The sequence below is a fragment of the Aptenodytes forsteri genome, unplaced genomic scaffold (assembly GCF_000699145.1).
Source record: "Aptenodytes forsteri isolate BGI_AS27 unplaced genomic scaffold, ASM69914v1 Scaffold73, whole genome shotgun sequence".
Taxonomy (NCBI): domain Eukaryota; kingdom Metazoa; phylum Chordata; class Aves; order Sphenisciformes; family Spheniscidae; genus Aptenodytes; species Aptenodytes forsteri.
The window spans coordinates 3,251,700-3,277,471 of NW_008796215.1; the positions used below are offsets into that span (position 1 = coordinate 3,251,700).

At 42.1% G+C, this 25,772-nt stretch overlaps 1 protein-coding gene across 1 annotated transcript; it reads left to right on the forward strand.

Moving 5' to 3' along the window:
• The first annotated feature begins 4,565 nt into the window (after positions 1–4,565).
• LOC103906599 (putative DBH-like monooxygenase protein 2) lies at positions 4,566–24,424 on the forward strand. The gene is given in 13 exon segments (XM_019474442.1): positions 4,566–4,610; positions 7,147–7,530; positions 10,558–10,704; positions 12,266–12,427; positions 13,645–13,728; positions 14,914–15,081; positions 16,031–16,133; positions 16,929–17,099; positions 18,879–18,963; positions 22,335–22,431; positions 22,648–22,711; positions 23,598–23,623; positions 24,182–24,424. Coding segments are annotated over 13 exon segments (1,779 nt in total).
• The last annotated feature ends 1,348 nt before the right edge of the window (positions 24,425–25,772 follow it).

Below are 25,772 nucleotides of genomic sequence, written 5' to 3' on the forward strand. Positions count from 1 at the left end.
GTCCCTGTCTTCCAGCTCGGGGGGCCGAGTACCCTGAGGATAACTGGTCTGCCTGTTAAAGACTGAGGCAAAGAAGGCATTGAGTACCTCAGCCTTTTCCTCATCCTCGGTGACAATGTTCCCCCCCGCATCCAATAAAGGATGGAGATTTTCCTTGGCTCTCTTCTTGTCATTAATATATTTGTAAAAACTTTTTTTGTTGTCTTATCAAGCAGTAAGAACACAAAGGCTCAGTGGACAAGCTGTTATACCTTTTCTGTCTTTGAAATCTCATTAAGAAAAGGTTGTCTGTAAAAAAATAATGATAATGCATGCTCCTATCCCTGCTGCCTTTCTAGAATCGAATGCATTTTGCAGTAATTGCACTTCGCTCCCATCCTAGGAGGCTGTCTAAGTATAATTGCTGTGCCAGAGCCCAGACCAGACTATGGGGATCCTAACAGTCGTGCCATGCTCTTCCTCATGCTGGGTCCTGAAGTTAGTTCTTTTATTCAGGGTTGATAAAGATATAATCTGCAACCATCCTGAAACACCACAATCCCAATTCACGTAATGCAGAGGTACAGCTGGTCATGAGGTGTTGCCTGTACACTGGTTTTGGATCCTTCATTAGTGTTCCAATGCCTTCTAGTGTCGCTACAGGTTGCCTGTATTCAATTTTGAATGTATTGCTAATGGCTCTTCTTTAACCCTCCCCCTCCTATAAAAGAGTAATAACTCCACCAAATACATTTCATAGCACAATGTGTGACAGTGGTGAGGTCTCTGTTTGTATCTAGAATGTTGTATCTTAACCTGGGAGGAGAGTGCTTCAAAGTTGGGTTGACCCCAACCCAAATAGCAAAAACCCAGAAGCACCCTATGTTATATGTGTAGAGTTCAGCCATGAGAGTACAGCAGTATGTCTGTACTACCTTGAAAAAAAGAGTGAGTTTAGCAATTGTTTCACTGAAACAATGCAGCTAAGCAGCTCTCAGAACAAAGTACAAGAAACCTAAAGCAGAGATTTTGCAGCTTGCTCCCCACTGCCGTTGTTTTGCATTGTTTTGATTTCACAATGCACAATGCACACATAACACATTATGACTCCTGTAACATCTATGTGAATAAGCAGGGATCATCTAGCCTGGGGCAAGGTGCTAACCAGGAGTATAAATTATTTGTAATGCTGGCTTTTATCTATGTATCAAACTTCTACTATCTCTTTATGAGAAAAAAAGTTAACATTTGCCAGACTGGTCGGATTAAAGCCATTTGAATTTTTCAGTCTGCAGAGAGACTTGACAGAGAAACTGAGAGACTGGTCACATTATTTCCAGAATTATTATTTTTTAAAGCAGAATTGTTGTAGTAAAATCATTGGTAGGCACAATGCACTGAAGAATTACAGTAATCTGTGATAGGGAAAGTCTAGCAAGATCGAAGCTCTTAGAATTAAAACTTTCACAACTGTCAGCTCTGTGACCTCATGCTCCAAGGATAGTACTTGCACGTTGTGAGAACCAATCACTTGTTTAACAGGAGTATTGAATAGACAAAGCACTGAGAATTATTTCCAATGAAACACCCAGTCTTGTCTTTTACTTGGTTGGAGCTTCTTTGTATCAGCACCGGTACCCACATGGCACTGCACTGTATGTGATGGACATAATGCAGATTACACACAGGGAACTATATTGCACAATAATAAAAAAAAATTTGTTACAGTCACTCTTTATCATCTAAGCACATTAAAACTGCCAGTTCTTCACATCCAAAAGGTTGACCATTAACTGAATTGTTGCTTCTGCTAGGAAGAAACAAGCAATAATAATCAAGAATTTCTTTAGTGGGATCCTGTGTGTTTGTGTGAGAGGTAGATGGGTTCCTGCTTCCTGGGGCATGGCCTGAATCGTGCGGCAGGGGACACTTTCCACTCTCACCATTCCATGCCTATTTCCAGACAATGCACTGCTCAGACAATCTCTTCGCTTCCTCTCATGATCCTCCTGCTAGAAATGAATCTCTGGTTTTGCTGGCTGCCCAGGTCTGTGACCTCCACAAGTAGAGACCCTCCTGATTACTCCTGGTGCACAGTGCAAGGGTTTATCAGCAGGCATAAATTTCTGTGGCTATGGGTGGGCATGTGCCCTCCTGTTTGTTCTGTGAGACAGCAAAAGCCAATTTGTCAGCCTGGGAACTGGTTGTCTTTGACCCTCTATCCTTCCCAGTGCTCTTAGCTTTCAAATGACAAGTCTGTCAGCAAAATTACTATGAAGACACTGTATTGTTTATATCTGTTCCAACAGACCTTTGTCCATAACCTATGATGCCCCTGCCTTCAACAGTACTTCTGTCACCCCTTTGAAGCTTGGGAAGGGAAAGGGAGCAAAAGGACTACAGTCCTACAATTCCCCCTTCCCTAAATATCCCTCACATGCTCTTGTACTGTCTTTTTCCCTCCTAGCCCACTTTGCAAATTACTTAATATAAAGAGAACGATCCCCTCTCTATCCTTAGAGTTTTGTTCTGAGCATCCAAGATTTTCAGCCTGTGAAGAGAGAGAGAGGGTTTTTCACAGCTACAGTGGGATGGCTGCAGGAACGGGAGTATTTGTGCAACACTGCAATGGGAAAATAAGCCGACAGCAGTGAAAGAGCTGAGAAATGATGTTAAGCAAAGGTGAAGTACTTTTACAAGGCAGCTCATGAAAAAAATCTCTGTTGGCACCTTTCCTCCAGGACTGCATGCTTTACTCAATGAGGAGCCTATATCTTCTCTGCTTCTTGCTATGGCCTCCCCATATGATTTGGTAGAAGCAGTCCTGCAGATGTGTGGCAAAAGGTAAGTCAGCTTGGCACCATCTTTCACAAAGTCTACAGTTTTTTGAAACCTAGAGGATCTGGGATGGATCCAAACACGGAAGAGGAAGGCTGTCAAAGAAGTGCTGCAATGTGTGGTGCTGAATGCAAGGATTTTTTTAGCCTGGCTACCAAAGGTTCAAGTTGTCACTCAGAGTATCTGTCTGGCTATCAGTTTCCAGTCATTTTTAAACCTGCTGGTTAATTTTACTTCAAAGAGTGAGCATAATATAATAACATATCATACAATGTCTTATAAGGGAGTATCATCCATCTCAGTATGATATAGTACTGTGCACCACATTGCAAAGCATAGCAATCTAAACTGCAGCAGCTCATAGTGCGACATACTGCAACATAATGCATTTCCCAAATGAAAGTAGTCCTGCATTGTCTTACGGCCTTCTAGAGGACACAGTTATTGAGAAGGATGGAGACGGGGAGGGACAAGAAGTGTTTGTCATAGGTGAAACCTGAACTGCTGAGAACTGGGAAACAAAGTTAGTAAATTCTCTAATGCAGCCTTGCTTCTGCCCTTTTCAGCAGATACGCTAATATACCACTAATCTATACACTTGCACTGTACTAATATGGCTTGTCCTAGAGAATAGGGAATGTTATAATTATTGCCAGAACTGTAACAAGTTCTATCAAGCAAACCTTGTTTGGGGCATGAGGCACAGAGTTGAGCTGCCTGCACTGATTCTAGTCTTGAAAACCTTGATTCCCCCACTGACACCCCCAGCTTCTTGCCAATGCTTACAACCCATTCATTTTCACCCAGGGCATTCCCTTTGCCACTGTCCCTTCACTTGCCCTTCATTAACGTCCTCCTTTTATGTTCCCTTGGGTAATACAGCTAAGACCTTTTAAAGGAGTGTAATGTACCGATGCCAAAATAGCGAATATCCTGTTGACTGTGTATTGACTTGAGATACAGGATTCAGCTTCAAGCCTTGCTCCAAATACCACAACACATGGTCCAGAAGCTGGATATCAACCTACCAAATGTCCTTTCTCATTAGCTCATTTGGGCAGTTGTTTCTTTTCCTCTTTTTTTCAGTCCCTAATTCCACTTGGAACTGGAAGCCTTCCCTGACAAACTGTTGGCAGTGTGGTATGTCTATGTGAAAAACTCTGGTTTCAGTAAGCCCACATTTTTGGAAAAAAAATGTTTCATTTGAAAAATAAGTGACCAACTCTACTGCTTTTACTATTGTGCCCTTTACTGTTTAACAGGCAGCGTCTTCCCACCATTTTGCTCTAAGCCAAAATATAGCATATTTCCATAATTTTCATATTTCTCCCCCCAAAAACAAACACAAAAAGTAAAGAAAAAGGTAGATTTTAATCTTAGTCTGAGCATAGCTGCAGAGGAGTGATGCTTAACACCTTGATAAAATGAAAGATAAACTCAGAAAATTGTGATTTAAACCATTTTAAACAGCAATATTTAGTTTTGTTCCTATCACTCGTCACAGCAGAAGTGTCAACATTATGAGAGGTAGGCGCTTTTAACTATCCTTACAGATGAACACTGGCAGAAGTAGCTGTTTTGAAAATGCTGCCTTTCTCCCTCATTAATCCCTCATTTTAAGGCGTTATAAATCTGTTGTCCAGGCTTTTTATTGTCACTGCAGGCATGAATCTCTTGTCTTAACATATGCATAAATAGCTATTTTAGATGGCCTAGTGACTGAAGATATCCACACAGAGCTGACAGAGATGAGACAGGTACAGCAGGAAACCCATGCCCTCCTGGAGCAGCAGGTGAGGCCAGGTGAAATACAAGTGGGCATCTCAAACGGCACTAGACACCTATGTGTGGGCAACTGAATTAGGTCTCCTAATTCAGGGGTCCACTGACAGCTTATGAATAGGGACGCACCTGTATATGTTTAGACCTCTCTCTATATAGGCACGTTACTCTCAAATTAAATCCTTCCCTAAAAGTCTCATAGCTAATCTTCAGCAAGATTTTGAGGTTTTTCACACTAAGTTTGAGTTTGGGGAGATTAGAACTGAATGTATCGAAATGAGTGATTAGCTTTATACTAAAAATATGAGAAGAAATTTAAAGGGTATAGAAATGCTGCATTTTGGATTCATTCCATGTCAGTTAAGTAATTTAAAAAATAGTTGTTTGGTCTAAGTTAGTCTAGGGTCTCTCTGCCACTGATCATGATGGCAACCTAAATAAATCCCTTTGACTGGATATCCAATTTTGACAGCTTGTGGTCCTTTAGGTGAAGGTTGCATTGCTTTCCACATTTCCAAAGCAAGACTCTGTGACCTTTCTTTTTTTTTTTGTAAAATGGAATATTTTGTTAAAAATTGGCCTAAAAGAACAAGCAAAAGTGTTAAATAACCTCAACAGAAGGTCAAATATTGTGAGATGAAATACTGACATTGCTTCAACTGCTTGTAACAGGAATCCTATGCTTCCTACCCTGCACTGCAACAGGGAGTGTTGAGCTGGGAAGACGTGGAGGTTGGAGTTGGCTGGGTGCCAGGGACGTGTCTGCTGCCAGCAAAGGGTTTCAGCAGTGGAGCCTTCAGGGTCATTTCAAAAGAGTATTGGGCATAACAACTTCATTCTTCTTCATCTCCCGAGTTTGTTGTACATCATCATAATCCCCAAAGAGAAAACACAGTGAAACATCACTGCTTTTCTCTTCTCTCTGGGTGTCTCTGTCTGTCACATGAGGCAGATCCTCAAAAGTGCTATTGCACCCCGTGGTTCTGACCCTCCTCTTTCTTTTCACACTTGGCTCCTGTATGAGCACTTACTTTTCTAAAGGAAGGGGTTTTATCTTCATTCCTCTACTCAGGTCATCTATAATTTTATAATCTTCTTTGGCATGTTGCTCACTGGTAATCTGTGGCATCTTCCTGTTCCTGGATATCTCTCCCACACCCCTCAGCAGTGGCATGCAAACACCACATCCTGCTCCATCAAAGAAACCATGCAATTATAATCTTTGTCACTCAGCTAAACCATCCCTCCTTGTAATCCCATGATAGTCATGTCTTCCAGCAGTGTCTCAGTTGCATTCCCTAATCTCATACTCCTCGCTATGTGAGAAAGGGATTTTCTGCTTAAAAGAGTGGAGAACTAACAACGGTGAAAATTTCTTACACCAGCAGCTCTACAAAGCACCCTAATGCAGCCGTGCAGATTCCCTTCCCTTTTTTCCTCCCCCATCATCATTAACTGGCTTTGGTTCTCCCCACAGAGGGGCTGAAGTCCCTCAGTTTTGATATCCCTGTGCTGTCCTAGCCTTGAAATATTCACTTTGCATTACCATATCCCTCAGCTCTGCCTAGTGCCCCTAGAACAGTGTCTTGGGCCTCTCTGGAGCAGAGAAAATTTAAAATGTTGGCATTATATTACATAATTCACAAAAGAAACCACAAATATACTTGCTGTCTACAGCAGGACTATCAACAAAATATCCTGGGATTCAAGCAATCTGTATGCAGTTTGATCTGTTTAAGCCCTGTCCCTGAAGATCAGATTAGATATCTCTCCTTCTCTGTTACTTATCTGTTCTGTGAGCACTTGTCTCAGCAGATTAAAACAAATGGGCTTTTCTATGCTTTCCTAGCAAGTAAATAAGGATAAACTACCACGTCCTTCAAAATCCACAGACCCAGGCTATGTCTTGTAGTGGATTATGCAACTGGGCAAACTGGAGATGAGATGCACAAAGCACTTCCTGGAAGAACCAGTCGGAAACTTGCTGAGGCTCTGTTTTTCATATCATTACGCTGAAAGGTCTTAGGCAGGGCAACAGATGATGCCTTTTTCTCCTTCCACTCGTTCCCACCAACGTATAGTGCATGGAGCTAAGGCATTTGTCTTATTCTACTATTCCACTATAGTCCAGGAGCCCTTTTAATGTGCCACAGTAGCTTCCTCTGATAAGCCATGGCACTAAGACTCACCAGCCCATTCCCAACAAACTTGCCAACAATCATCACACCAGCCAATAGGTGGCATAGTCAGGGTTCATTTCAGCATTTGCAACAGAAAGGCAAGTTAGTCAGAGAGCCCCTTTTCCTTCGTGAGGAGAGCCAGCATTCACCCACCCTGAAGAGTACTGGGTAGGAGGTAAACACTTTGTTGCTTTTTTGGTTGTGTAGTACGAAACGGCTCTTAAAAACGTTTTAAGATGTACATGGGATGGCCTAGTATGGTTTCACTGAGGCAGGGTGCCAGACATATTATGTAAAGTGTTGATCTTTCCTACATGTTAAATTGGATATAGAACAGTCAGTTTCCACTCCTCCTTTCTGGCAATAGGCCCAGCCTCATGCCCTTCCATACAAACTGGGCCCCTCGTAGCAGAACAGCTGCCCAAGGTATCAGCAAGACTTAGAAACTGCAGTGGTCCTGTTGATGATGGCAGCTCTCTTCTCAAGAATTAAGGGTATGCTCTTCCTCTTGTTCCTCCCATACTTTTGTTCTGGTCAGCCTGCACCTCCACTGCTGCATTTCTCCAACTTTCTGGATCCTTCAAACATGGTCTACCTCCACTGGGACCATGACAAACAGGAGCTGATGATGTTTGAGCTGCAGGTCCATACAACTGGCTGGGTGGCATTTGGATTCAGCCCTCATGGAGAGTTGCCTGGATCTGACATTGTGATAGGAGGTGTCTTCCCAAATGGCAGCATCTACTTCTCTGTAAGTTGAAGACACTTCCTCTGCATCCCCCCTTTGCCAAGGATCACGCTCCAAGTATATTGGCTTGAAAGCGTATGAGCTCAACTGGCTAAAGACAGATGTCTGAGGCTATTTGAGATCTTTAGTTGGCATGGCCTCTGACTGACAGTCCAGAAGAGCCCAGGTCTTCTGCAGGTCCTGTGTCATGCCTGCTAGCCCCATAACAGCTACCTGAGATACCCTATGGTATCCCAGATGGCACTAGATGATGTTTTTTAGGAAAATAAACTGATCCCACCTGCAAGTCAAAACCACAGCCAGAGCCAATTAGATATGACTGAAACAATCACCTACCATGAAGCTAGAAGAGGCTCCTGGGAGTGTAACTTCTGATTCATCCAAACCAGAGGTCAGTTCAGCCGGGAGTCAGATGTGAAACTCCCATGTTTTCCCTCACTGTAGCTCTTCAAAGGTTAATTTACTTGGTTTCCTCTGTAGTAAGTGGAGACGTGTTCACCTCCAAAGGTTGCTTCTTCCTGATGGTCTTAAATGTCTCCCTTAGGAATAGGATAGGACAGGACATCCTTGGGACTTGCTGTTTTTTCCATTGTCTGTAAAGGCAACCACTAAGGATAGATGCCTGATGTTAAAGCAGCTGGAGTTTAGAGGAACAAAATGCCACTGAGGGTGCTAAATAAAAAAACAGGCTGTTGTTTTGGTTTGTTTTGTTTTGATAGTGAAAGAGAAACAGGCAGTTTAACATTATCCAGATACAGAAAGAAAAAGAGTTTACACTGATGAAGTGTTTGCCAGTCACAATGCTTTTATTTTGTTCAGCTGTTTTCAGTTCCCTTTTCACAGAACAGAAAAATGTGTTTTCATGAAATATGTTTTGGTGCTTGTCTAAAATGGGTGAACTTTGGAAGCAGTGAGGTAGCTAGCCTTACTTATCATTTGTTGGTTGCAAAACCACTCTTGTAATACCCAGTTTCAAAATCTTTTTGTGCTTGTGACACAGACAGGGAATTTTTTGGCTGTGAATGACTACAGGGAAAAAAATTATGATCAATTTAGAAGAAACATTTGTTCTTTATTTTTTAATAATGATTTTTTAAAAAGTGATTTGGGGCAAAACCACATTTATTTTCTCCTAAAAGAACATCCTGAAAGGAAACATTGAGGTGTTTGGTTCCAAAAATAGTAAACATTCCATTATTTTCAGAAGAGATATTTAACATTTTCAATGTTTTTCTGCATTGGTAGCTGAAACTCTTTGTTTATCTTAGAAAATAATTTTGGTCCCACAAAAGTTTTAGGTTTTTTCAACTCTTCTACATATCAGAAAATATCTCCCAATTATTTAGGTCTGGAGACATTCCAGTAAGTAAACACATTAATGACGACAAAAATTCACATTTGCTCAATAGGCTGTATATCACACCCACTGAACCCATGGAACAGAGAGTTTGAAGGAAAAATATGCTAGGTGCTGTAAATGGAGTTTAAGTGGGTTTTCCATTTGCATTCTTCCTTCTAACCTTCTCTCTCTCACATCCTTGGTTTTTGTTTTAATTTTCGTCTTTACTACAACCATAACAAAGTCATTATCTGAGTAATGTCCAAGGGGTAAAAAACTAGTCAAAAAGGCTTGTTTTCACAAAGGTGCAGGGTTTTTTCGGCTGTTTACTGCCTTCCTCTTTCAAAAGGTATATTTAAATATTTTCTTTATTTCAGAGTAGCTCATTTGCAGACTACTTATCTTTGAATTTTGATCATTTAATGAAAGAGTGCAACAGGTATTTCAAAACAGGAGGAAAACAAAAGCTGTATTTTCAAACTATGATATGTCTCTCTGTAAATTGAGCATTTGGATTGGAGAAAAATTGCTTAGAGTATTCTGAAAGTCCAAATCCATAGATAAATTCAAGAAGAAGAAAGAATATTAGAGGAGATGTTGGGAAATTTAGCAAAAGCTGTAAGCAGGTTTTGAAATTGTCACTTAAAGGAACAGAGATGGGAGGAAAAAATACCAGGAAGGATTTCACATAAAAATATTCTTCCTTGACCAGACTGTTGTCTGGTGAAATCTCTCTTCTCTTTTATCCCTCCGAAATTGAGCACCGCAGCAAAGCTTTTCAATGTAGCACTTAACAGCTGTACATTAAGGAGATATTTGATTTATTATGTTTCAGGTTTCTCTCTGAGATATTTTCATCCCATCTGCAGCCACTGCCTTCTCATTTCTGGACACCTGAACTCCTTTGCCACAAAAATATGATGCAATCTCAGTCAGTCAACTTGGAGCTTTACTTTTTATCCTTCTTCCCTTTCCACAGCTTTGTGTACAGTCCCACCTTTTCACCTCATATTTTCGTAGCAGCAGTCATTGTGGCCCATTCTGTTCCCAGTGAGATTTCTACAGGAACTAGAGATTTAGATTCTTTTCAAACTCTGTCTGATGTTTCTGTGCCTTTTTATGGAGTAACAATTGCATTTGATGACCTCAGTCACGCATTATTTGTCTTTTTCACTATGCCTATGCTGCTAAAGCCATTGGTTAGCTTGTAGTATCTAGGAGAGCTTAGCATCCACAACCAGGCCCACGTTCCAGGTGGTATGGAAAACCTAAGAGTTAAAGTAGAAGCTTTGGTATGCCCAAAATATTTTACTTTTGAACTACCTGTTTTTCAACAGGGCTTATTTTACTTCCCAACCTGTGTGGTTGAGCCAGATGTGCTAAAATGCCCCAGCGTGCAGCAGGTCATTCAGGGAGCAGGGAGGATCCTCTAGGATCCATCCTATCCAGGCCATCCTCTGGGTGATGGGACCCAGGGGCTGCTCTTTCCTTGAGCAGCTGGAGATAGCAGGGACTGGATGCGAGTTCTCTTCAATCGGTTTGTGGAAATCACCAGTGAAAGCAGAGGAGCTTTTTGGAGAATGAAATGCTTTGATAATTACTCAGGTTCCACCAGCGGTACTTAGAAACATGACTTCTCAGAGTCTAGGAAGCTCTTCTTTCTATGGCTTTGACCACTGTTCCTTTTCCAGGATTGTCATGTGGTAGATGAGGCAACCCTTGAGGAAGATGAGAGCCAGGACTATCAACTGCTGTCAGTGATGGAGAATGAGACCTCCACCACCACGCTGTTCAAACGTCACCTCCGGACATGTGACCCAAATGACCTGGCTATCACAGTAAGAAAGGGGACTGCTCAAGCAACATCCCGAACAAACCCGCTCTCATGTCTCACTGTATTCCCAAATCCCGGATCAGATCTGAAAATTACAGATTTTTCTCACAACAGTACAATAACAGGAATATACAGAAAAATATGGGACCATGCAGCCACATTTATAAGGCCCATTTCAAGGGCACTATATTGATGTATTTGACGTTTTTTACAATGTTTTCCATCAAAGAATAGGGAAGATATAAATCTCAACATTTTCTTAAGCTTGAACACGTCTTCAAAATTTTGCTCATTTCTCTCTCTCTTGTTTGCCACATATAAAAAACCAATCTAGTATGGGAGATAAAGTTTTTATTTGCCTAATATAAGGCAGTATTTTGGTAAGAATTATGTTTAGAAAATTCAGAATGCTTTGATAATCTCAGTCCTTCTCTCTTGGAAGAACTTCATACCAGTATTGACTGACATTAAAAAATTGTCCAACTCAAAACAGTATTTTAAGTCAGAGATTTTTCAAAAATATGCTTTGCCAAGGTCCACAAGCACACTAATGCACACAATTTCAGAATTCTGCATATATCGACACTGTTTACACCGTTTCACCTTTACTTGGGGGACCTCTGGGTAAATCAGCATTATCCAAGGCTTAGCCCACTCAAAAATGTTTGTCCAGAATTAGGTGTACATTCACCATTTTTCCAGAGTTCAAATACACGTGCAAATGACTGGATAGATGCCTTTGTAGTTACAAACCTTCTTAATGACCTTTACTAATTGAAAGAAATATAATCCCATTCTGAATGGGAAGAACCTACAGAGTTCCATGGCTACTGCTATCCTTACATGATGGGGCAGATCCAGGAGGATCATTGAGCTCATTCATGCTCAACAATAGCTGCTAATGGGGAATCAGGGGACTACAGTTTTGTTAGCTTTTTGTGTAAGTCCCTTAGTAATTCTTTGTAAAAATTGCCCGAAGTACATTAACAGTATATACAGATAAATGAACTGCATCTGCTTGCTCTAGGATATGCAAAGATCTGAAAATCTGATCTTTAGCACCATTGTACAGCTCCCACAGCTAGAACAGTATCCAAACACTCAGCATCTAAACATTTAAACACAAAATGGTGCAGGTTCTGAAATCTTATAAAATCCCTTACAGCTTTTTTCCACCTTTCTTTTATTTCACATACCAAAACTTTAAATCCATGCATGTTTCAATAATGTGTGTGAAATGACAGTGGGTGAAGCTTTCCTAGGGTCTTTTCTAGCCAGCACCCTCTCTTTGGGAAAAAAACATCATGTCTTTGTCTGGACAAGACAAATCTTGTGTGTTAAACTGCTTACTCTCTGTTGTGTGTTCTGACATACTGTCTGAGTGTCTGGGTATGTACCAAATACAGTTATATTATTTTAGATTACTTTTCATTGCACATGGTTAGTATGTGGATTGCATTTTAATACATGTGTAGTGGTATAAGGCATGTGATGTGGGGTGAATACCTGTGTGTGTGGTTGATGGGAAGGAATAAGGGAGAGTTTCATTGGAACTTTCATTACAGATGGACACAGCACGCCTTATTACTGCCTTTGGTACTGATGACACAGTCCAATTCTTTAAAGGCCAAAGATTTTCCAAGTCTCTTTTCTTGATGAGGTACAGAGGCCCATCTGACTCAACTGACCCCAAAATATTCTTCACCTATGACCTGAGGCTGGACAACATAAGTATTGGACAAGAGCTTTACTAGGCATATTAAAAAATTTCCCCTTCTTCCACCTTTCTTTGCAAAGTTGATCAAGCCCATGCTGGAGGTTTGAATTGCACAGGTCAAAAAATGGACATGACTGATCTTGGAAACACTCAAATGGAGCTGGCAAGAGTAGGAATGAAGTGGGAAGGGAAGGCTTGCTGTATGGAGGGTAAAGGGCTTATTTGTTAGGAAAATGCTGTAAGGCGTAGCCTGTTCCCTTGACTAGAGTTTGAGGAGCCAAACACAGGCTGTGGTGCTATTGAATTGCAATATAATTATTAAATCAGGTATGTATGCATACAGGTCTATTAGCCCATCCATGTAGACCCATAGAAAAATATCTATAATATACTGAAGATATTTATGGATTCCCATCTTAGCTTTGTGGGAACTACACAATATCACAGAGAAGAGAAATAATGGGAATACATTTATACGCTTTGTGACGAGTCTGGCTAAGAGCTCATAAAATGCAATACACACTACTGTGTGCGCTGCCTCCAGTATTAACTTATGCAGCATCTCAGTGTCAGATATAAGGATTTACCAGGAGAGCTGGAGCCCCACATTAGCATCACCTCGTGGTACATGCGCCATCCTTGTCAAATGGAGTCCAAAAGTACCAGCTCAGTGTGGTATTGCATTAACATCTTCCTTCTTTAAACAGCATCAGCCCACACAGTCAGCACTCACTCAAGACGCAGCAGCATCTGCTGATCAGCGTGGGCACTATTCCACAGTAAAGAGGGGAACTATTTTTATGTAAAGATTTGTGGGATTAGTGCTATCATGTGTTGTGCTTGTGACTCCAGAAAACCGGTAATTATAAATGTTGATTGAACCGAGTGGACGTTTCCTGTGCTCAGTTCATGTTACAACAGACAAATTAGTAATGCATTCCCTTTTGGAAAAATACAGAAAAAATCTGAAAAAAAAAAGAATTTAAGACCTGGTGGAGCTGACAAATATGTTTGTCCTTCACCAGAATACAGTTTCATCTTCTTGACTCTCACTCATTGCAACCAAAAACCAATCAGACGCTTGCTAAATGCATCGTCCTTCCTGCCCCCTCCACTTCTGGGTCTCATTCTCCTTGCACTGCCTCTCTGTCTTCTCCAATTCCCTGTGCACATTGTTGAGTTGCCAGGGGAACCTTCAGGTGACTTGTGTGTCTGTTTCTTTTCCAGTTTGCTACTCCAGTTGAAGAAACCAAGTATGCCTGTACCTTTATCCCACTGCCCATGGTCAAGCAGAAACACCATATCTACAAGGTAAACTTGCAGGCTGTATTACTGGGGAAAAAACAGGACAGGACAGACTTGCTCCTTCAATCATGCATACAAGTCTGTCTTTTACAGCATTTTAGTATAAATTTGGGAGCATTCCATCTGTCCTTCACTGCCATTGGGATGAGCCAGCTAATCTGTCTGGCTTGTGTGGAGATAAGCTCTGTCTTGTTTCTAGCTTTGGAAGATCTTTGTCTTTATGTACATCACACCTGCAGAAACCTTGCTACAAGTCTGATGTCTCAGTGTAGTGAGCTCAGGTCATGTTACCTATTGGTGTCTTTGAGAGCAAAGGGAGCCTCCAGAATTTTCTATATTTGAAAGGACTTTTGCTTTTGTTCTTGGAAATTGCTAAGAGTATTTGTATAAAAAGCAAAACTAACATTTTGCAGTCCTGTTTTCAAGGTTCAATATGCAAAAAAGACGAGCAAAGAAAAGGAACAGGAACTTTCCAAAACAAGTCTAGCTTACTTCTCAAATTAAGATAATGTTACTTCAAGGTCAAGCAACCCTTCTTAGTTTTGTGGGTTTTGAAGGTTTAAAAACAGATGTTCCACTGCAATGGCATAAGGCAAAATTTCATAAGGAAGTATTTCCATGGACTGGAAAAAGTTGACAGGTAATCCTACAGAACAAACTCAGGAGCTTTAGTCAGTTCTTGTGGTAACATCAAGATTTTGAGGCCTGATGTCATCAGTGCTGGTAAAAAGTTCAGTGATTAATGAACAGATAAAGGTTATTTGCGGGGTTTATTTTAAACTATCTTGATTATAGTACTTTTGGCACAGCTGAGGGAGCAGTGAATTATAGTGAACCTGAGACTGAGGTCCCTTATCTTGCTTTGCAGCCAAGAAAATGGTGTATGAGGTAAACTATTTACATTTCTAGTCTGGAACCACACTTCCCAGCATAACAGGTCAAATAGACACCCCTCTGATTCTAATTAAGGGGAGGTGCTTTAGAGGAAGAAGCAAATCCTTTCTGGAAAAATGGACTCTGCTGGGTGCACACAGAAATGAGTAGATAAATCATCATCCAGTTTACCATCCATTTTGTGAATCAGATTATATCTGTTTGCCTAAGCTATGGTTAATGGCTCTTTCTGGTTGCCTGAGAAAGAAATATTTTAGGGTTGACAATAACTTTTTTCACTCTTTCTCTTGGTTACAGTTCAAACTTGTAATAACACCCCACAACATAACCTTGGTTCATCATATTCTTGTTTATGGCTGTGGCAACGCCAGCATGTTACCCAGTGGCATAGATAATTGCTATGGAGCCAGTCCAGATTTTGCCCTGTGCTCTCAGGTGCTTGTGGGCTGGGCTGTTGGAGGAGAGGTGAGTCTGCAGGGCCCATTCCCTTCCCCATTTCTTGTTATGAACAGTGGTACTCTTGTTGTCAGCTTGTCCAGTAAGACCCCACGGTCCTGCAGGGCCAACCAAACTGGGGAAGTTTCCTCATACTGTTCCCGCTCGACTCTACTTCTGCTGCATTAAGTGATGCTGGCGATTTCTACATAGTTGTCGATACTCTGTGTTATGTGTGTATGTTATTATCATACCTGCATTAAACAAATTTTATATGTCACATAGGAAGGCTTTCATTCTGACCTTTTGATAATGTTGCCAATAATGTCACAAAATTCTCCTTGTGCTAGTCTTGCGTAACAGAAAGAAGTGTACCTACTTTCTGCTTTTTTTTCTGCTGGCTCTGCCTCTTTTACAGCAGAGTAAAACTAAAAGTTCAGTGAAATTGGTGCTTCTGGCTGAGTGGCCTATTTAGTATTCAGTGCTGCACAAATTTTAGCATCTATCTTGTGATGGTCACTTTGCCTTTCAGAGCAAAATGTATTTTGTATTTCTGTAGTATACATGTACATGGGGACGAAGAGAGGAAGGAGATAAGTTTTAGACAAAACCTTTATACTAATTTTATTCAGATTTTATGTTATGCAGTGCCAATACTGATATGAAATTTGCTGCAAGAGTGCACACATACTATAACCATTTCCTATTAAATAAAGTATAAAACTAAAAATGAAACCAGTCAAAAGGATAAATGAAAAATAAATTTTGAAAAGTCTTCCTTGTTCCAATTCAGAAGGAAAAGAAATGGAACTGGCAGAATTTCCCACATTTTGATTTCTAACAATGTCTAAATAAATATTCAGAGACACAAGAAAAGAAGAACTTTCTTTTTGTAAGTTTTCAATCAGGAAACAACACAGAAGAGTTAAAAACTAACTACTTCATATAACTTTATTCCTCCTCTTCCTCTTTCCACAAGTCTTACCAGTTTCTGGATGAAGCTGCAGTTTCCCTAGGGACACCTTGGGATCCTCAGTACATCCGACTAGAAATCCATTACAGCAATTTTGACTTGTTACCAGGTGGGTAATGCTGGGCAGTTGTCTGACAAGAAAAGCCTCAGGATGGAAGCCTCAGACCTCACCTACATGCCTATTAGAAACCGGCTTCTGCATGAAACACTTCCATACGTTGCTCAGTACAACCTTCAGGACAGTAAGAAGAAACTGGACTGGGCTCCCATTCAGGAAGAACTTAAACTAGCTTTAGAAACACAGATAGTTATGTCTGCTTAGATTAGACACGTCTTGCCATTGAAAAAGCTGAGCACATCTTCCTGCTATGATACTAGTGGGAGTGTTAGGGAAAACTTCAGGGAAATGTAGACATCATGGGAAAAAGGAGCAGCGTGGGAAGGGATAGAGTGGCTGGGGGAGAAATAGGTGTACCAAAGGTCAGGATCAAGTCCTGAGAGCCAGGTCCTGATAATACCACGTCAGGCTTCTACCATGACCTCTAGCACTCAGTCCCTATGACAGGTGATGAAGAATGCCACCACGGTATCTGCTATCATTTTACAGAAGGGGAAACAAAAGTGTGGAGTGATTTTATGGGAATCGTCTGAGACTATAAGCCCGGCTGGATCCAGATGCACTATAAGTGCACCTGTGCACCTTGCATGACTTAGAGGCTGTACATTACAATGGACCATAACAGGCCCCAACAGGGGCAGGGTGGAGGGCTTAGGCCTTCCTGTTAATCTGTGCCTGCTCCCAACCTGTGACTGGGAAAGAGACACTATATGTGTTGTTGCTTCAGGCCCCGCTTCTGCTGTTTCTGGAGTTATTGCTGAAGGAGTGGTCATTTTTCTTTTACAGGTTTGATCGACAGCTCAGGGGTACGAATCTACTATACTCCGGAGCTACGGAAATATGATGTGGGGGTTCTGCAAACAGGCATCTTCACTTTCCCTGTGCATTTCATTCCTCCTGGAGCAGAATCCTACAGATCTTACGGCCTTTGCAATTCCAGCCAGTTTGATGAAGTGAGTGTGGGGAAAGCCATACGAAATCCTTCTTGATTTTTCCCACTTTGGGTTTTCATCTTGTTCTAGACATGTCCAAAAGCCATTTGGTGCAGGGTGCCATCTTAGCCTCCATTTCTGCATGTTGCAAAATGAATATCTATTCCAATAAAACTGCTCAGCAGAGACACAAGAGCATTATCAGAGCTGTGTAAGCATGTCAGAACCACGGCTCGAATACCCATTCACCCCATCTAAGTGAAAGGGAAACAAAACCCAAAGGATGTAGTGACTTCCCAAGACCCCCAAGGGATTCTGCTCCACCACATGCAAGAGGCCTTGTCCTGCCATATGTGTGCCCTACTGGTGTAGGAAGGCAGGCACTAGGCTGGGAGGATGTGGTGCTCTCTCTCAGGTCAAGAGGCTGCTAACAATAATCAGCTCTGGTGGACTGTGGGACCCAGGGGATTCACAGGTCCCTCCAGGACTGCTAGATGTGAGGTTGCCACTTTCCCCTTTCCCAGGCCCAGCAGGTGCTAAGGCTGGGGGCAAACTCCAAAGATATAGACACCTCCCACCCCACCCAAACACACACACTCAGGGAGCAGACTCAGCGGGCCACAAACAGATCAACACAGACAGGAGTACAATACCTTTACAGGCACCACACAGGCACAAACACCACCCACGTGAGCACGGACAGCACAAATGACCCGATTCTCTTCCTCCTCTCTGACTAATCAGGCTTAAAGTTCACTAGAGGAATATAGCCATAAGCATGCTCACTCAGCTCCCATACGTAATCACATTTGTTGGTCTCTCTGATTTCTGGTCCAGACCATAAGCCCTTTCAGCATCTGTGTGCAGATCCAGGACCCTTTTACGCAGTCTCTGGCCTGGACCTTGGGTCTTTCTAGCTTGAAGTTTCCTAGTGGATCATCCCACCCCAAAACGACAGGCACACACATATACACAGTATACAGCGCGCACTCACACAGAAAATAGTTAGGAACGGAGTTTAGTAATATAGTCTAGATTGCAGTGATCAGGTACCAGGTTTGGTCAGACAAAGCAGACCAGCAGTCTGCTTACATACAACTGGACTCTCCTCTTCCTCTCTACATTTTCGCATGTTTGTTTCTCTCTTTCCCTATCTTTGACCTCTTCCTTAAGCATCACACAATAAATTTTGCACATTCCCACAATCCACTTAGAACATCCCTTAAGTTTTACACAGTCTCACAATCCCCCTCGAACAACCCATAAGTTTGCTCCCTCTTATGAGGCCTGAGGTAATCCTGTTTTTCTCCTTTTCATCAATTTTCAAAGATTTTCTTTGAAACTTTTAAGGTTTACATTTTGATGGTTCTTTTAATGGCCCATTGATAAGTGCCTTACAATTTCTGCTTTTACTCTTTCTATTATCTGCTCTTTCTTAGAGTTCATGTACGTGCATGTTTAACTTATTACCTCTCCTGTGTCTTGTCTTAGTTTTTTACATAGCTGATAGCAAGATATGCTTACAGTACACAGCATGAGATATCACAAACTCAGACAACTATGCCACAGTACGTAAAGCCAGAAGAGCAATTTTCAGAAAGGCTCACCAGAGCAAATTTTCAATCAGTAGTGACCTACATGAGGAAATGGGCTTAAACCTCCCTTTTAAAAAAAAATATTAAGCTAACAATTACATGAGCTCCATCAAGCTTTTGACTTGATGGGCAGGCCTGAAACACAGTGCTGAGCTCTGACTGCTAGACTCTGACCTACTTCATTTTGAACTGCAGATGAATGGTTCCAGATCTGCTGGTTCCAGATCTGCATGTCTTTGCCTACTTGCTTCATACCCACCTGTCTGGCAGAGGAGTGAAAGCTGCTCAATACCGGTAAGAGAAGCAAACTCGGTATTGCTGCCTATGCCACAGGATCAGTCCGTGCCTCTTGGGCTAGAGTGGATGAGATCTGTCTGTCAGTGCAAGAGACTCTGCAATGTCTGAATTGTAGTACAAAGAACTAGCTCCTCAGGGAGCTAGAGGGTCAGCTGAGCAGAGACTATGAGACCAGGACTGTGCCTCCTGTTAAATAAAACAGGTCCAGGCAGTGAGCTCAAGCACTGTACTGTTGCTCATCCACACTAGTCAGCTGCTAGACAGTGCCCTTGCATAGCTTGGTCCTGCTAACCAGACTCACGCTGAGGCTACGCGGGCACAGTTCTGGAGATTGTGTGTACCAGTTCCCATGGGCTGCTTGGGCAAAACTACACTGGGTTTGGCCTCCGCTATCCTCCCACACTAAAAACTTCAACACCCTTATGCACTCTCTGATCACACCCCAGCCCATGAAGCATGAATTCTCAGTTTCAAGCTACAAAAATAGCAAATCATGGTCTGCAGCACAGCATTTGAACACTACTTCAGCCACTTAGAATTTGAAAAGAAAAACAAAACCCAGAACTAAAAAACAATTGTGCTTTAGTTCAAAGAGGCATCACAGAGGTCCAAGTGCTTTCTAGTATAGGTATAAGGCCTATATCAATACAGTATCAACACAGGCTGGTGGATGAAGGGATTGAGAGCAGCCCTGCCAAGAAGGACTTGGGGGTACTGGTGGATGGAAAGCTGGACATGAGCCAGCAATGTGCGCTCGCAGCCCAGAAGACCAATCGTATCCTGGGCTGCATCAAAATAAGCGCGGCCAGCAGGTCGAGGGAGGTGATTCTGCCCCTCTACTCGGCTCTGGTGAGACCCCACCTGGAGTACTGCGTCCAGCTCTGGAGCCCTCAGCATAAGAAAGACACAGACCTGTTGGAGCGGGTCCAGAGGAGGGCCACAAAAATGGTTAGGGGGATGGAACACTTCTCCTATGAAGAAAGGCTGAGAGAGTTGGGGTTGTTCAGCCTGGAGAAGAGAAGGGTCCAGGGAGACCTTACTGCAGCGTATCAGTACTTAAAAGGGGGCTTATAAAAAAGATGGCGGCAAACTTTTTAGCAGGGCCTGTTGCGACAGGACAAGGGGGAATGGCTTTAAACTAAAGGGGGGTAGATTTAGACTAGATATAAGGAAGACATTTTTTATGCTGAGGGTGGTGAAACACTGGAAGAGGTTGCCCAGCGAGGTGGTGGCTGCCCCATCCCTGGAAACATTCAAGGTGAGGTTGGACGGGGCTCTGAGCAACCTGATCTAGTTGAAGATGTCCCTGCCCATGGCAGGGGGGTTGGACTAGATGACCTTTAGAGGTCCCTTCCAACCCAAACTATTCTATGATTCTATGATTCTATCTCCTCCTTAGGTGTCTAATTTCAGAATAACCTAACATGAGCCAAGTATCACACTGCAGACAGTTACAGGGAGGCAGACAATTAGTCAATGCCAGTGAGCCAGAGAACAATACACGACCCTATGATATAGGATCTAACACAATTGTCTGATGGGTATCTTTCTCTCTCTGGACAGTGTTATCTGCAAAATACTCACCTAGCAGCCTCTGCAGCCTAACTGTGACATGGCAAACGCAGGGGAAAGCTTTTTAAGAACCTTAGGAAATAAACTTGGTCTGCTATAACTAAACTAAATAAATGGGAATTTTGCAACTTGAAAGATGCATTGTGAATATGTGTGTTCCCCAATTATGCCTGTCTGCGTCTCTCAGGAGTAGCACGTTATAGCTGGCAAACATGGTTGTCTCTTGGAAAAGGAGCAAAGTAGACATCAGTAAAACCTATTGGCTTCAAAGCCATTCCTCAGTTTCAATGCTAGTGATCTCCCGCCCAAACTGGCCTGACATTTGGATTGCTATACTAGACAACAAGAGAAGAGGAGTGAGCCTCCCTCCATCTCACTAGCTAGCACCTTCCAAGGGCATGCTCCAAGTAGCAGGGAGTGATATAATCAGGAGAGTTTTCCTTAGGCTTCAGAAGAAAATGGAAGGTTCTGTCTCTTTGCTAGGAATCATTTGAGGTCAATCTAAAGAGGACTAAGGCAACAGTTCAATGTACTTAGGATGAGCATGTATCTGAGAAATGACCTTTACAGACTTTACCATGCTAGGACCATGTCCTGAAGCCATCTCAAGCACAGGCTCCAGAGGAGGTTGAGTGCTTGAAACACCTTCTGAACAGAGATGATTCAGGCACAGTGAGCAGTTGGGGTGACTATTTTTTTTCTGGGATTTCCCCTGTAACATGTAGGATAACTATGTTGTTCTTAGTCACTTGTCCAATTAGTGGAGACCCCAGACTCTTTGGAGCTTGATCTTGGCAGAATATAGCAGATTGTGATCTTTGATAGCAATTTAGGGGCAGGCCTGTCTCCTTTTTAGGTGTTAATTCCGGAATACCTCAGCATAGGCCAAAAGTCACACATAGCTGCTATGAGTGACTTAGCCAGAGTTATTTTGTTCCAGACGATAGCAATAGTTTTTGGCTCCTGCTCTTTATGCAAGTCACATGGTATATATAAACCGTGTGTCACGTGACAGAGCATCTTCTTTCTCGACTTGAACTTTGTGAAGCCTGGCCTCCAAGCTAGGTTCCTCCCTCCTGAACCCATTTTGCTATAAGGTGTAGCTGGACAGTGGCGTGAGCCTACCAGTTCACCTGCTCAGAGCTGCCAGCAGTCACAACAAGCAAGCACGGTGTGCGACAGCTGCTGAGACAGCCTGGCCATGAGCGCCACAAGGATTTGTGGGCTGGGTGCCTCGATGCACCTTGCAGTGTGCACTGTGGACGTACTTAGCAAGTTCTAAGGACCTGTAACATGGATGGAGAAGCAGCGCTCAAGCAGAGCAGAGACCACCTAAGAAGCAATATCACAAAGCACTGTAGAAATAGCAAGGAAGAATTCACATGTGATACTTCTGCATCTACAAGGGAGGTCCTAAAGAGCCTGCCAACTCTAACCTGCTAGGGTCAGAGAGTCTTTTTATTTAGAACAGTGTTTTGTATTGCAAGTATTGGAGTTCTTACTTCTGGGATCCCAGACTGTCATCTGAAAGGTGAAAGTTTCAAGGCACAACAATTACTAACATGTAAAAAGTCCATATTTGGACTCCAGACCAAAGAGGGCTGGGTGAGAAACTTCCAGTGTATGTTTGGGACTGACTGTCGCTGAAAATACGTTCTGTGAGTTACAATACAAAAGAGATCAGGCATGATTTCTGGAGGGGGTTTTTCTTGTCTGTTTATTTCATCCAGGAATCGGTTATTCCACACCCCTCCCTAGAAACATTATAACTTTCTCCCCTCCTTTGTCTTCCCCAGGAATGGTGAGCAGCTGGGGATCATCTGTGAGGACAATAAGTATGACTTCAGACTGCAGGAGATTCGGGACATGAAGGAAATCCTCATAATCAAACCAGTACGTTCCTCCCCTGGGATGTAGCCATGGGTGGGCAGGCTGGGGAGGTGGCGAGCACCAGAGATGTCAGAGCACATCGACATATTCTGTCCTTCATTCCACCTTAGACTGTGGCCCATTGTTTTCACACAGTTTCCTGGTTCCCCATGTTGCGAGCAGTTGTTTTGTGTGCTTTGCCTGTACAGTTCTGACAGTGTGACCTACTGTGTTCCCTAGGGGGATGAGATCCTGGTCGAATGCAACCTTCAGACACTGGATCGGTCAGGGCTTACTTTTGAAAGTTTGTTTTTCTACCTGCAAATCTTCCATTGCATTTAACATTAGTTTATCACCATTAAAATCTTTTGGGCAGACATATCTCTCTTCCCCAAGCAAATACATTGCTGGCAAAAGCTTCTTGTGACAGACACAGTATCATAGACATACTGAGGCATGCCTTGCACAGTTGCTCCATGGCTGGAGAGTAGCTCTCCAGCAAGACCTTCCTACTATAAGCTTATGAACAGATCCCAAAGCTAGCTTGCATCTAATACCATACAAGCTAACTCTTGTCCAAAACGTCAAGTGCAAGTAGCAAAATTTGCAGCTGAGTTGGTTTTGAATCATTGAACACTTGGATTTAGTGGACAGGCAGAAGTCAAATACAGAAACTGACATAATCTGGCAGCTGGATCTGATTTGGACTTCTCAAAATATGAAGACATTCTTTTTAGTTCTTCTTATTCAGACCAGGCATCAGTTTTGCAGAACTTAGCACATAAACAATTATTGCCATACTTCATATCTTATTTTACAGCATATGCCATGCAGAGGAGTTAATGATGTTATTGCACTTAGAAATGTGCACAAGAAACTGAGATTCAACCTAAAGAGGATTACAGAGTTTATATTCACAGAGAGCAACACTGTTTGATTTTGGTTGGGCCTATTCCAAACGTAGGGATCAACTGAAAAATTCTGATCTGGATGTCACACTCAGTTAATTCCCTGAAAGTTTTAGTTGAACTGCCCAAAGTTTCAGATTTTGGGATCTTGTAGACGGAAATACAAATATAGTAGTCTTCCTGAAGGAAAGAATAAGTAGATTTAGATTATAAACCCACAGAGCAGCCTATTTATCAGACTCTTGTGAGGATACTTTGATTCTCTGTTTCTAACTCTCTTAGTCCTGTCTCTTAGGCTGCAGTTGCAAGTAACTGTCCCAGGCATATTTAGTCACCACTTAACTTCAAACTTAAAAAGATAAAAATTCTTCTCCAAAGAGAAAAAACACTCTTGTGTCTTGGTAATATAACAGTGCCTAGGGGGTGATGCCATGGCAGTGCATTTTTGACAGAATGAGTAGTAAAATAGTGCTGAGGGTCCCTCAGACAATGTGCATACAAAGGGAGTTAGGATGATCCAGAAAATCTGCATACATGGGACATAGTTTCCTGGCTCTTACTTATCTGGCTGCATTTCAGTACGTCAGTCCAGTACCTACTCATCTTAGAGGTAAATTAGGGGAAAAAATCTCTTAAATTGGGAAAGGATCAAAACTCCATCTTCTTCTCCTCTCTCAGAGACCTTCTCCGCTGTCAGAGGCGAGACCCATGTCGTGACTTTCTCTGAGATGGCTAGTTATGCATCCAGACAGCAAGAAAACACTAAAATGCATCCAAAACTCGCAGTGTTATGCCAGAATCTTGTGACTCCCAACTTAAAACCAGATCATGTAATTTTATTTTTCCTTCTTTCCTTTCATGCCCAGGAACTCCAGAGAAATGAGAGTGGTCTAATCAGAGACATTAGTATTCCAGAGCAGGCTGCCTGTCACAATATTTCTAGACACCTCTCACTGTCAGGTCTGAGGGCCACTGCAAACCTTCGTTTGACCGCAGTTCATGCTTCTGAGTCATCAGCCACCAAAGAAGCTGCTTCACTTCCTCTTCTTTCTCTCACACAACTGGTGTTTGCTTGGCTTATCATCTTGGCCTCTGAGTATGGGAAGTGAGGGGCAGAATACCAGAACAGACAACTGGCCTGCTGAAGAAGTCTCTGTAATTACCACCCGGTAGCGGGGTATTCCAGATCTGATGGCCCTAAACATGAGAGGATACTTACATAATAGAAAATTGTTTCCCTTTGGAAGAAATAGGTTCAACAGGCATTGGCATTTATTTTATTTTCATAAAAAATACTTTCTAGTATAGTTTGTTCTAAATCAGAAAAGCAATTTACTATAATACAGTAAAGACAGGAATACAGTCATCTCTTCAATAGCTGCTGCTTAATTATTAAATTCAGAGCTTTCATAGATGGGCTACTATATGTATTTGCTCACTGGCATTACAGCAATCATTATCTAGTCTCAAGCTATCTACATACTCCCGATACATAGGTCAGTATAGAAAACTATGCTCCTTAGTTATTAAATAATGTGTTTGATTCTAAAAATAGTCCTGCAATGTCCAGCAAGAAAGTAGATATTCCAATGGCTGCATGACAGGGAATTTACCTGCTGATTGCCAGGTAATAATGAGGCAATGACTTGGTGTTTACTGAAAAATAGACTTATACAGTGTCATATAGCAAACCTATGAATTCCAATTTTACAAAAGCTAAGCCATTTGCTGTTCTCTTTTCTTATATTTTTCCCCAATGTATACATGACATTTAGAAGAGCAAATCTGATGATAGTTATGTTCTTTGTCACCATACTGACTCTTCCAAATTACAGATTTCATACTGGTACTTTTCAACAAATTCTCTCCCCACTTTCCCCAAGGCAGAGTCTCTGCTTATTTTGACAATAATTAGTACACCAGATAAAAACACTTTTGGACTTCAAAAGCAAACATCACAAAGCAGAGTGATTAGGAGGGTAACTAACCACACAGAGTGCGTTCCTTCCTCATTGGGCTGATGAACATTTATTAGCTAGTAATTATCTTGGCTAAAACTGAAGCATGGACAGAAAAAAAAAATTGCCTTGAAGGCAAGTTCATGAAGAGAATTCATGAGATTCCAAGAGAATCATCCAGACACCCAGAGCCACGTCCAAGATAAAACATACATTACTGACATCACTGTGCTGTGCTTAGTAACATGATCTTAATTCTCACTAAACATTTTCTTCTTCATATTCACATGGGAATATATCACATTCCTTCTCACTCAAAATGTAGCCAAGTCACAGCAAGGCTGGTATTACTGAGTGACATATTCATCTTCCCTTGTACTTAATGGGGGCAAGGGATCATGGCTCATGAATTGGCAGGGCTCATCGAGAGGGCTTTAAACTAGGTTCGAAGGGGGAAGGGGATAAAACCAGGCTCACTAGAGATGAGCCTAGGGGTGGC